We start from the raw sequence: 13,380 nt of genomic DNA on the forward strand, positions 1-13,380 counted from the left end.
GGCTATTTTTAAAATCTGCTCTAAAACCATCTTCAGATGTATCCATCACCACTCCAGCTATTTTCAGTGGCAGAGTAGAGATTTTTGATAAGCCAAATAGCTTTACCACACAGATATCACACTCAGGATTCTCACTGCATTTTGTCTTGAGAGAGAGATCTCTACTTTATGGACTAAAGTCATTACTGTAGCTGATGCACAATAGTTCAGGATTCCTGCTTGAAATATACAATTTGCTTTTGACCACAGCATAAAGGTAATATCATATAAGATTAGTGTACCATTTTTCTTTTAGATCATTTTATTGTACTGTATCTTTCATTATATCTTAATGCATTAAGTTTAATTCCTTTTATTTACACCACAAACACCTATATCATACCTTGAAATCCTCAGTCTCATTTCCTTCTGTTACACCGCAAAATTCAAGTTATGCAACTGAGAGGTAAACATAGTGTCTGTGAGACAATGATAATTCTACATCAATTATGTTAACAAAAAATAAATCAGTATCAAGAAATGTATATGGAAAGGATGAGGAGTGGGAATCTGGACTATTTAAAAAACATTTTTAGATGGCATCAACAAATGCACTGTCTGCCCTTTATCCATTGGACTTGTTGATGTAGCAGTATATTTTCCAGTACTGCCCTCTGAAAATACTGACGTGAGATGATGTCACTGAAAAAAGTACCAATTTCAGTAGCAGACAGCTCCTACAGGACAGTCCCAGTGAAATTCCAGAGCAGCAAGAAAGGGGAGAGAATAAGAAAAGCAAAAGCAAGAAAACTCATGGCTTGAGACGAAGCCAGTTTTATAGCTGAAGGTAAGAGGAAAAAGGCAAGTGGTGCAAAAGCAGCCACTCACCACCTCCCATAAGCAAAGTGATTCCCAGTCAGCCTCTGAGCAACAGCCACCTTGAAAGCCAATCCCCTCCATGCCTCCTTCTTTTATTGATGAGTAAGATACGGTATGAAAAAAACCTTTGGTCAATTTGGGTCACCTGCGCTGGCTGTGTCTCCTCCCACCTTCTTGCCCACTCATGGTAGATGGAGGCAGGGAACAGAGTAGGAAAAAGAGAAAGCCTTGATGCTGTGCAAACACTATTCAGCAACAGACAAATATTAGTGTGTTATCAACACTGTTTTAGCCACAAATCCAAAATACCGCACCATACAGGCTGCTATGAAGAAAGTTAACTCCATCCCAGCCGTGCCCAGTACAGTCTCCACCTCCTATTCCATATAATTTTCATCATGCTCATATCCACTCATCACACTCACCCCACCCTTTGACATATACACAGATGTCATTCCCTTAAGTCTACAGGCCATCCCCATCAAATGTTGATTCCAATATCCATTCAAGTCTGTTCAGTTAATTTAGTCCATGACTTGGGCTCCATCTGTTTTGGTGGTCACTCAGGACAGAAGAGGTGGCATGTTGTCATGGATTATTGTGTGCTAAAACCAGTCTGGGCAGGGTTATCACTGCACATGCCCTGTTTCTTGTGAGGCTGTTATCCTCTGTTGGTTCAGGTGGTTCCTGCTATAATACTTCTTATAATATACAACTCAAATCATGACTTATTTTCCCCTAAGGATAAATCTCCCTGAGGTACACGCCAGTTTTCCCCATCCTCCCACATTACCCCTCAAGTGCACCTACATCCTTGAGTGAAAGCAATCCCAAAAATGGATTTACCTGTTTCCAAGGGAGGAACAACCCCCACTCTTTCCCAGGCAGTTCCCTTACATGTAGTATGGTAACCTTAGCTTCTCCTACAGTGTGTAGGGCCTTTGTCTGGGAAGGGCCAGGTCAATTAGCAGAACCCCTGGTGCTAACCAGCCCAGTGGCTTCTGCTAAATTTACATGCCAATGTTTCCACATCCCAGCGCTCATCATTCTCAGCACAGTCTTTAGCAGTTCACTGTGTTGTTCAATCTTTCCAGAGGCTGGTGGGTGACGGAGGATGTGATACACCCAATGAATGCCATGTTCCTTGGCTCCAGTGACTACGGGACTGTTTTGGAAATGGGTCCTGTTGCCTGATGCAATTCTTTCTGGGGTGCTATGTTGCTAAACATCTTGCTTTTTAAGGATCAGCATGCTGTTTTGGACAGAGGCATGAGTTACAGGGTAAGTTGCCAACCACCTGAAAGTCATTTCCACCATGCTAAGCACATAATGCTTGTCTTAGCAGGTTCATGGCAGCAATTCCAGCTGAGAACATGCTTGTTAGTTCAGACAGGCTGCTTCAGCAGCTGGCTATTACCAAGGAAGCAAAGGACAACAGAATTTCATAGCAAGCACCTGAAGCTCTCCAGTTCCTCATTGCCTGTCCTGTCCTTCTCATCTGTGAAGTTAAAGGTCCCTGGGAAGTGTGTATCTTGGAACTGAACATAAGTCTGGTCACTGATACCTAGGAGAGTGTTAATAATATCTATAAAAAAATTCAGATATTAGCAGATGTTTGCAGGGTATTTACCCTTCCTATCCAAGAGAAGATAGTGAGTGCCCGCAGTGTCATGGTGAACTTGGGAAGAGCTATTGCTCTGCCCAAGGCAGGTGATGCACCGTGCTCATCATATTCCCCCCAGGACTGTCCCAACCACGTGTCACTAGGATGTCATCAGGCCACCTCATCTGTGCCCGCACTGGACAATCCATCAAATTCATTTTATGAACTCCAACCGCTGACACTAGCACAAATCCTTGGCCTGGTTTGTGCATGGTGCCTGTGCACAGCCACTGCTTCCCTGCCGTGTGGGTTTCTGTGCAGGACCTCACCTCATCTCAGGGGTTAGAGAAGAGGTACCTCTGGGCTACTCGCAGCTGTCAGTAAATCATTGCTCCCCAGATCCTGTGGAGGGATAGTCAGCCATCACAGTTATTCTCTGTACTTCAAAGACAATTTCTAGTCTAGCCTAGCACATAAATTCCAACCATTTCTTGGTTTTCATCCTGCCACAGAAATAAGCAGGCAGTTTCCTTTCACATCCCTCTGCCCCCACACAGTCTCATCTCACAGAGAAAGAGGAAGCCCCAGCTGTGAAACTACATTATGCAAGACAGAATGAAAATCTCCTCAGCCAAAATTAACAACGCTTTGCAACAAATACTTCCCTCTGCAATTGCATTGCCCCCTCTTCTGGTGACATTTCTTTGGCAACAGACCCCCTTACCAGCTAAAAGTCCACAACTGCCCTGAGTGAAGTTTAGTGGAGGACCAAGGTCACGCAGTAAATGGGATGTACCTTGACAGTATGTCTGGCTTTTTGAAACTCTTCCTCACTGAAAAGGGGCTGTCACATCAAGGTGACAAAGGAAAAAGAAGATTATCATGTCAACATAAGATCTGTAATAGGAGAACAGAACTTTAACATGGAAACTGGACGTAAAGTTACACTTTTGATCATGATCATGATTGCAGAATGTAGGTGCCAACTAATTCAATTTATTTGCTTGTATTGTAGATAATTAAGGAGATTGGGAGGGTAAGGAGTCACACTGCTGTGGCTTTTAAATGAGGTGCCCTCTGAAATAATTTCAAAAACAAAAGGATGGATGTCAGTATATAATAATGAATTGATTTCTTCATACATTTCCATAACTCCTTAAATGAATGGTATAGTGACTCAGTAATGTAGAAGTTTACAGACAAGAAGAGCATATAGATATATATATATATATACACACTGGCATTTAGTATGAAGGCAGCGCTCGGCTCCTCTTTGCAGTACACCAGAAACATAGATATGGAAGACATTTTGCCCCATGCATGTTTGGATATGTTTTCTAAACCCAACTACGTCGTATTTATTTGTGCCTAGCCAGGATAGCACAGGGTGCTTTGAGTCCTCCATTTTATGTTTGTATATGCAATATCAGATATTACAGGAGCTAAACAATAAATAACTACTGAAAAAAACATATAGGTATGTCAGTAGAGTAGATAAGAAAAAAAGAGTCTTGTACCAGCTCTGTGAGCATAGTGATCAGCCAAGAAAACACCATATACCCATTCAAATTGCTTTTGCCTACTGATCGAGCATGTTTCAAATGTCTTACAAGCAATCTACAAATAAGCTCTTCTCCACATGACATATCGGCATGCTAGTGAATGGTGCCAGCACTTCAGCAAATCTCTCAGCAGCTATAGCACGTCCAGTCACACTGAACCCTTTGTGGCCACCAACTTGGTGTGCCTTATGTGAAAATAAACATTTTTCAGGGCTGCTCACATGTCTTTTTAAAACTGACAGACACATCAAAGTTAAGACTTCTAAAGTTAATGGTCATTGTTATTCAGTATTCTTCACTGAGAAAAAAATCGCTAAAATCTAGAGGAATTCAGGACTTAAGAAAAAAAAATAAAATCATATCGAGTAGAAACATAGGTAAAAACCAACTATACTTATTCAAAGAATTTTGTGCAGACAGATCATAAATTCCTGCTCTTCTCCAATAAGCCACAGCAGAGGACAGCCTAAGAAATTTACCTATAATAATTATTAGAGCTTTCGTGATTTTTCAGCTACTTTGAAGGTTCTATTTTTGCTCTGTTCAACAACATAGTTTCTTCTATTTTTTTCTCTTCCACCAGAAAATTTCTGAGGCTGGGCAGTGCCTTCTTCATGTTTCTCCTAGAGCTTGGACTGAAATAGGAGTTCTTTCCAGTTCATGGGCTCAATTATGTAGTACCTTTTCCTCAAGGGTTTCAGGCCATGAGACCCTGAAGAACTCAGAGGCTACACAGTAACTCATGTATTCCAGTAGTTTATCTCAAAGTACACTGATCTGGCTGTATAAAAACAGGGGCAACAGAGTATGCTAAGGGTATCAAGCCTCTCTTCCCTTCCTTTTTCATTTCTTCCTTCTGATTCACTCCAGCCCTTTCCACCATGCTCTATGGAAATCTTTCTGAGTAAAAGCAATTGGCTTTTAAACAGCTTTTATCATTAAGTTGTTAATGAAGGATGATTCACAGGTTAAAAAAAAAGGAAGAGGGAAACGGAGAAGAAATGCTGCCTTTTTTTTTTTTTTTTAAGTATTTATGCAGTTGGATAGGTTTCCATTATATATAAACACTGTGCAAATACTGTGTTTTACTTTTTCATCAGAAATGGAGTCATTCTCCTCCCAGTCTTCTTGGAAGTCTTTGTGATATCAGAAGATGCATGGAAACAAACCCACAATAACTGAAGTTGAAAGTGATTGTAATTCTGACTGTTCAAATCATTTGATCATTGCCATTTTTATTCACATGCATTTAACAGAAAAAATGGAGAAGTCATCTGTTCAGTTCTGAACCTTGTGACATAAAAAGACCTGAACCATAGGCCTTGAACCAAAGGTTGAACCATAGGCCTCGAACCAGAGTTGACTTCTGAGTGAACCTAGGACTTGACTTCTGAGTCAACCTCTCAACCAGCATCATTTCAGCATGAAGTATGACCACGGTAATATCCTCTGAAAACTACAGATAAAGAATATATATTTTTGGACCCTAAGCCAGTGGTTTCCTAGAAGACAGGAACTCCTCGGATGCACCTGGGATCCTGGCCAGAGCCAGGGTGCTCCCGAGTGAAGTGAAGCCAATCTACCAGAAGTTTTCGTGCCCTTTTTTTATATGATTTATTTGTTAAACTGTATAACAGTAGGAACCCTCTCACAGCGAAGATGGAGACCCCACCTACGAGTGGACGCACTGCCTAGGAGTTCCCCATTGCCGGTTCTCTGATCCTTCGCTGTGACGGGGCTCCCCAGCTGAAGCACGGATCTGGATGACGGTAAAGTATTAGGGCAATTGGTGATGTATCTTTCTTAATCACTATAGCTAACTCTATGTAGTAATGATCAGGTGCATTACCTTACTTATTCTTTATCAGGTACATTACCTTGCTTATTCTTTCTGCTGCTTTAAACTAAAGTAAAATAAGCTTATCTTTTTTAACTTGGTGTCTGTGCCCTTTATGTTGACCCCATCAATTTGCAAAACACCTTGACAATCCAGTTCTTTGGGGACACAACAGGCCCCCTGATCTTCAATGCCATGATCAACATGGGCAACTTTGGTGGGATCTCTGGCAGCTGACGCAGGTTCACAATCAACTGGGAAACCTGAAAGCTTCCATATCTTGGTATGATTTAATAAAAAGAACTTTAAAGTATCTGCATTTCTTGTACATGAAACTCAAGTCATTGAAGACAGAATAACTATAAAATTGACTAAATAGCCATTGCTAAAAAGGGTTGCCTATAAAATGAACAAGCCAAAAAAGTACAGTCAGAGTAGAAAAGTAAATAGTGCAGTGTAAGTACAAGGTACTGGTACCTGATCCATCACCTGTCCACAAAAGTGCCTCATATGCCTGATACCTCAGTTAGGTCTCCAGTTAAGATCTATCCGGACAGATGTCTCAGTATTATTTCTGGGCTGGGCAGGCCAGCAGCAGGAGTGGCAACAACATGATTGAACATCTGGGACCCAGCAATTTTGGTCTGGGAAATCACACAACCTGTGGTGCCCAGTGGAAGCAGTATGTCAGTGCAACTGTCCCAGGTTTCTTTCCCTGCCACAGTAAGTCAGGCCCCTTGCATAACACCCCTTCCCTCTTCTTGTAACTCTATATACCCAGAAACCACCATCTGAAAATAACCAATGACCCACTGCAGTTTAGAGAGTCACTGAGGTGCAGAAGAGAGAAGGAACATCTTGATGTAGCCAGAAATCAGTCTTGTAAAATGTTCCGTGTGGACTAAAAATGTTCCCCCTGAAAAAGACAAGTCAGGGATTCATCCTTCAGACAGACCACTGCTGTTCCCCAGATGTTCTCACTGGAGCTCTCTAGGCCAGAAAGAAAGGGGTGCATCACCGATAGCATCCATCTAAAGACACTGACCAGAAGGGATGAACTTCCAGAATTCACACCGGTCTCCAGTGATTCCACTGCTGCTCAGCTCTGCCCACTGCTGCCCTTTTCATTAGTACTCTTCTTTTTTTCTTTCCTACCCCGCACTCATATACAGCAAGGCAATTCCTTATGGACATTGTCAAGACTAGACTTGGAGGTGAGCACTTGTCCCACCTGTTTTGTACAACCTACAGTGAAGATTAGTGAAAGGGGGTGTAGTAAAGAACATGCTGTGCTCAAGAGACAGTAATCACCTAGCCTCCTCTTTTTAACTCCACTGCAAATAAGCCTAGAATGGAGGGTAAATAAAGTTCTCTAGTGGACATTTTCTCTTAGCCTTTATCAAGCCCTCTGTTGTGTGCTTGAATGTCTGCGCTTTCAACCATTTTGTATTTTACACTTTTTCCCCTAACCTTTGTCTTGTGAGCAGCTCCTCAGGGCTGTATAAATGTATGTCCCACAGTAAATGAAGAAAGGACTTTTTTCCCTTTGATATTTCCACCATAAACATTTGGGCTACAGACACTATAGTCTTGAAATTCCTTGAGGGTCAAGTGAAAATAGAAGACAATCCCTTTTCTTCCTGTTACCCAGAGCTCTTTTTGTCAAGGGAAAAAGGACTGCTGAGACTAAGAATGTCCACTCTGTATCTATCTTGCCAACTGCACAGAGTATAAACTCTCCAGCATCTAAATTCCTCCCAATCCTCTTTTATCTGGATGATAATCACTATTCCAGTGCCAGGACCCTTTCTCCACACAGTGGGAAACAAACTGGCAAAAACAGGGCCCTTTATCCCAGTGCCCCAGTGTGGTCCCCGAGTAGGAGAACTGGAAGTGCCTCTTGGCTACACAACAGGCATAATCAGAGGAGAAATAGTGCAAGGCTCGCTGGAACATCTCTTCGGCAGAGGGTTTTCCCTCTCCAAAAGTCTCTGAGAAGTGCCTTCTGCACCCTGCCAGGGAGATGTAAACGAACTGGAGCTTCACTCGGGAATCACAGCCAACCAGCAGGGAATACTTTGTTAGCAATGAGTTGGCCTCACCAGCAACCTGGGACATCTCCAGAAGTTTCTCATCAGCTGATCTGATTTTGTTATTGTAGGCACAATTAACAAAAGCAGAAAAGGTAGACAAACTTGCGAAGACCATAATACAGCCAAAGAAAGCTTCATAGGAGTCACCAGAGTCCTGGCCTAATGAAGAAAATAAGAAGATGGCAACCATCAAATAGAAGATTCCTAACAGGCAAGCTGATATCTCAAAGATACTGACTAAAAAACAAGGTGATGATACCCTAGATGATACCTCATTAATCATCTGCAAGGCCTTTCTGTAGACCTCAGTATCTTCACAGACTATTTTCACCTGGTCAGGCAGTGCCTCACTGAATGTGCCTCCTCTCCATTTTGAAATAACCTGATCATCCACTGCAGGTAGGGCTAGGAGAGATTTCCCATTGTAAAGAGATGGAGGGCTATAAGGAACCATGGTAGCATTCTTCATCTCGTGGTTGGGAGTGCAAATGACCTTGATAACTTTATCCAAAAAGTGGATGTCACTGGTGTCAATATAAGTCAAATGGGTAAGATGCAGCGGCACAAAACAGGGCACCAACATGATGGGGATCACTGGCTTCCTTTCTAAACAGTCTTGGAAGATAGACAGATTGGCTTCCAGAAGGCACCACCTGCTCTGGACAAAGTCAGGGCTGAGGACTAAGACAATTTTCTGGCTTCCTTGAATGGCCTCAACCATGTTTTCAATAATTGTTTTACCTGGTATAAAGTCCCTCTCATGATAACAGACCTTCAGATTAGGAATCATGGCTTCTAGGCTCTGGATAAGGTTCCTCGCCCAGGCTGAATTCATGTTACTGTAACTGACAAAGATGTGGTGAGTCTCATGGGCTGCCAGTGCAGGTAGATCAGGAAGCATCTGTGGTCCTTGAAGATCTGTTATTCCTACTCTTGCAGATAATGCAGAACTGGTCTCACTAATACAAGTATCTAAAATGGGTTTAATTTCCTCTTCAAAATCCATCATTCTTTGCTGCAAAAGCAAACCACAAAAGCACAAATGATGAAATCATTCTCCGTAAAAACAGATAGAAATAAAGGGCATAATTTTGCAAACTGTTCTGCCTACCAAAGGCATACCATCTTGCTTGTCCAGGCTTCTCTTCTCAGGCTACACTATACACTTGTGGTTTTGAATTCACAGACACACTGATAATGGTGACAGACTCTGAGTCTGGGAGTTGGGGTATCAAGCATCTGACTTAGTCCCTGGCTTCGACTCAATGTTGGAAACTTCAATCACATTGTTGAGCACTGATTCATACTTTCAATTTAACCTAGTGGAATTGTTTCAGGGGAGAAAATTTTTTTCATCTAGCTAGAATTTTAATTAAATTACAATAGTAATTATAAGTAACTATATACTCCATTCAAGCATTTGCAACAGCAAAGCTCCTTAGTGATAAGCATCAATATTATCTACCTGAGATTTAATATTAGGAATGCACAGAATATAGTTCACTGCTTTGGATATCAACATGGAGAAGCAAGAAGACGAGCTACTATAATAAGTGCATCAGCCCTCTTCAGACAGCTCTCCACAGACCACCAGAAAGTGTCCTGAACCTTCTCAGATGGTCTGTCCCTCACTTCAGCTTAGCTAAGCAAGATAAGGGGGAAGCAAACAGATTGCCTTGGAGCCCTTTATAAGACCTAGGTGTAATCACTGTGGAGGTTTTTGTTCTTGGTGTGAAAGTCTCTCTGAAGTGGTCCATCCATCCACACTGGAGAAGCTGTGGAGAGGATACAATGACCTTTCCAAAACCCAAGGTGCAAGATGCCTGCTCCCCATGGCCAACAAGGTGTAGTAAGGCTCAGGCACTGCCGCTCTATATCGCTCCCTGTGTCATCCAAGGCCCCATTAGTCTTAGAAAACATTACTTTTCTGAAAAGATCTAGCATGCAAAATTTCAAGCAACTTTGCTTTATGATAGCAAAAAGAAATAAGGGGTGCCAAAATGTGTCCTTCTACTGCCAAATATTCTCATCTCACTCGGTGCTGGAAAGCCCAGCACCTGAACAAGTCTCACGGCAACTTGCAGAGAACTGTATGAGCAGCGCAGGGTGTTCTTCGAAGTCTCCAGCCTCCTCATTCCCCCCTTCACCAGCTGATTGCATGCGAGACCCTCCTCTTCTTCCCGCCCTCCTCCTCCTCCTCCACCTCAGAAAGGAATTCCCCTCTGCTGAGCTCAAACAAGGACCTGAAACCAAAACTAACCACAGCTGCCAGCACCAGCCGAGAGACCAGGAGCCCGAGCAACAGCCATCTTTGTTTTCCCTACATCTCCCACCACGGCCCTCGGGTGCAGGGAGCGGGGCATCGCCTTGGGAGTGGGGCACCATCACCGCTGTGTGAAGGAGAGCAGGAAGGAGGAAGAAAGCATTCACTCACCTGGGAAGAGGCGAGACACGAGCCCCAGCAGCTGCTGATTTCAGTGACCTCGACTTCCCTGCCAGGAAGGAGGAGCCTTAGCCTCAGAATGAGAGAGACAGAAGGGGAGGGCACTTGGCAAGAAGACAAATATTTGATGCCTTCCTGGTTTATAAAGCTCAGGCTTCATAAAGTGCTTTAAAAAGCATTTCAAGTTCCTCCAGACAAAGAACTCTCAAGCACCTTGATCGCTGGACCAGCCCCACTGAAATCAACCACCCAGCAAACTAGCACTCAGGCCGTTCAAAACAGTAGCAACAGGCTTGCTGATGCCACACTTTGCACAGCTGCAGCTGAAGCAACATCTGAAAGTCACACCAGAACGGGAATGATGGGTGCATTGTTATGTGTCACTGCTTTGAATGGGTCTACTGGGCAAAAATAAAAAAATAAAATGGTTGGGGGCCTTATTTGGAGCTGCAAGAGAAAAAATAAATTGGTCAGTAACTGCATCAGGCTATGCTGGCTACATTCTGGAGTCAACATGCTCCTATATACTGGAGTCAGCATGTTTTATTAGTGGTATCACCTTGTGCTCAGAAAATCTGTATTACAGAATCACAGAATCACAGAATCATTCAGGTTGGAAAAGACCCTTGGGATCATCGAGTCCAACCATCAGCCCTACTCTACAAAGTTCTCCCCTACACCACATCCCCCAACATCTCATCTAAACGACCCTTAAACACACCCAGGGATGGTGACTCCACCACCTCCCTGGGCAGCCTATTCCACTCTCTGACCACTCTTTCTATGAAAAATTTTTCCCTAATGTCCAGTCTGAACCTCCCCTGTTGCAGTTTAAAGCCATTCCCTCTTGTTCTGTCACTAATCACCTGTGAGAAGAGACCAGCACCAACCTCCCTACAATGTCCTTTCAGGGAGCTGTAGAGAGTGATGAGGTCTCCCCTCAGCCTTCTCCTCCTCACACTAAACAGTCCCAGCTCCCTCAATCGCTCCTCACAGGATTTATTCTCCAGGCCCTTCCCCAGCCTCGTTGCCCTCCTCTGCACTCGCTCCAGCACCTCGAGATCTCTCTCATATTGAGGTGCCCAAAACTGGACACAACACTCCAGGTGTGGCCTCGCCAGTGCAGAGTACAGGGGGACTATCACATCCTACTTCTGCTGGTCACACTATTTCTAATACAAGCCAGGATGCCGTTGGCTTTCTTGGCCACCTGGGCGCAGCAGAGCTGGCTCTCTAGAGCAATGCACACTGCACCCGCTGGTGCCAGCAGCGAGCAAACTACGGAGAACCCTGAAAGCCACGGAAGGCCTACAAGGTTGTGTCCTCTTACGCTGAAGAAACAGAGTAGTACATTACAGCCACTCTGAAGATAAGACAGAAACTTCTCCAAGAGCAGACACCCAACAGTGAGAAGCCACTGGGACTGTACTAAACTACTTATGGATGCACAGCTCTCGCTGATGGGCAGGAGCTGTGGAGGTGGCATCACATTCCCTAAAATCACTACCTGTTTCTAAGCTATCCTAAAGCACTACAATTGAGACATACTCTAATACACGTCTAATACTCATACATGTCAAAGTATACACCTATTACATGCTAAGGCTTTTTTTAATTTTTCCAATCAAAATGCAAACCCAGGCAAAAAAAAAAAAAAAAAAAAAAAAAAAAGAATACAAAAGGAGCTCTCCATATATTTTTTCATAATTCAAGAAAACATGCAACTACTGCTAGTTTTAAAACACTCTAACAAACAGCAGTCTGCCCTTGGATGGGCCAGTTCAGGGAAAGGATTTCAGAACCTGGCACAAATCCTTTGCTACAACCAGACAAAATGAAAACAGCAGATGGCCTTTCAATTTTCCTGGTACTTGCTCTTCTGCCTGACTTCAGATTAACTTTTTGGTGTCACAGGCACAAACTGTGGAGGACAGAGGTGTTCCCCTCCTATTTCATCCTTGAGATCCTTGAGACCCTGTGCTGCACAGAAGAAATTGCCCCAGTTTGAGGCAGCAGGGTAGTTTCTCCTTCCCTCTTTTGCCCAGGAGAAGAACTGCAGAGAGCAGCCAGGCAGCCTGCAGGCTCTGCAAACAGCTATTCAACAATCCAAGGAAAGGACTCGCAGCAACTCAGAGCCTTCTGCACTTTTACTTCACTTAGTTCACCCTTCCTGAAAACTGCAAAATTCCCCCAAAGTTGCCACCAAGTGGCTGCTTGCTGTCATTTCTCCAAAGTGAGGTCAAATTCTTGGCTGACCCTTTGACACCACGGTACCTGCATTTCTGAACAGTCACACTTCACACTTCTCTTCCTGTAGCTACTGAGACAGCTTCTAAGAGAAGAGCCTCGATCTAGGGTTTGGGGATTTTTTTATTATACACAGTTCTCTCTCTTCCACTTGCAGTGTCACTGTAGTCTTCCACTTGTAGTTTCTGCCCTCACTACTTTGCCTACTTCTCAGAGTGAATATTATCTTTTTGTCCATCAGATGGGATCCTTCCTTATTCCCCATTCATACACTGCTTTCTTTGTCCTCCTGTTTCAAAATATTTCCTCTTGTCCTAGGGAAGGAGACACTTTTAAACATTTGTCAAGCTTGGGTAGGAAAGCCTGCCTTCCCAACATTTTCATACAGTAACAGAAGACATTTCTGGAAAACAAAGGAAGATGGAAACAGGTTTATGATACACCACCCTCTGTTTCCCATTTTCTTTTTTCCCCAGTTCCTTACTTGAAGGGCAAACTCGACAATTTCTGTCGTATCTTTGAAAGGGGAGTTTAATACAACATCTAAGTTTTAAGAATGGTGTCCTTATTCTTTCATCTGATATCACCGACAGCTGTCTTAATGCTTGTGGACTATGTATGCAGAAGTCAGGAGTCATTTCAGGTATACTGCACAGGTGCAAACATAAGTCCTTAGCATTGGCCCTCCATGGCACTCAGAACAAGCACAGGAGCAGATCAGAAGCACAAAGCAAATG

The 13,380-nt window shown here is 43.3% G+C and overlaps 1 protein-coding gene across 1 annotated transcript; it reads right to left on the reverse strand.

Moving 5' to 3' along the window:
* Window positions 1-6,136: 6,136 nt before the first annotated feature.
* On the reverse strand, window positions 6,137-10,449 carry LOC141923684 (uncharacterized). The gene is made up of 2 exons (XM_074825298.1): window positions 10,388-10,449; window positions 6,137-8,968 (listed from the first exon to the last, which is right to left on the reverse strand). Exon 2 carries the CDS (start codon window positions 8,960-8,962, stop codon window positions 7,607-7,609), a length of 1,356 nt encoding a protein of 451 aa, XP_074681399.1. The 5' UTR covers window positions 8,963-8,968; window positions 10,388-10,449; the 3' UTR covers window positions 6,137-7,606.
* Window positions 10,450-13,380: the final 2,931 nt, after the last annotated feature.

The sequence above is a fragment of the Strix aluco genome, chromosome 5 (genome assembly GCF_031877795.1).
Source record: "Strix aluco isolate bStrAlu1 chromosome 5, bStrAlu1.hap1, whole genome shotgun sequence".
Taxonomy (NCBI): domain Eukaryota; kingdom Metazoa; phylum Chordata; class Aves; order Strigiformes; family Strigidae; genus Strix; species Strix aluco.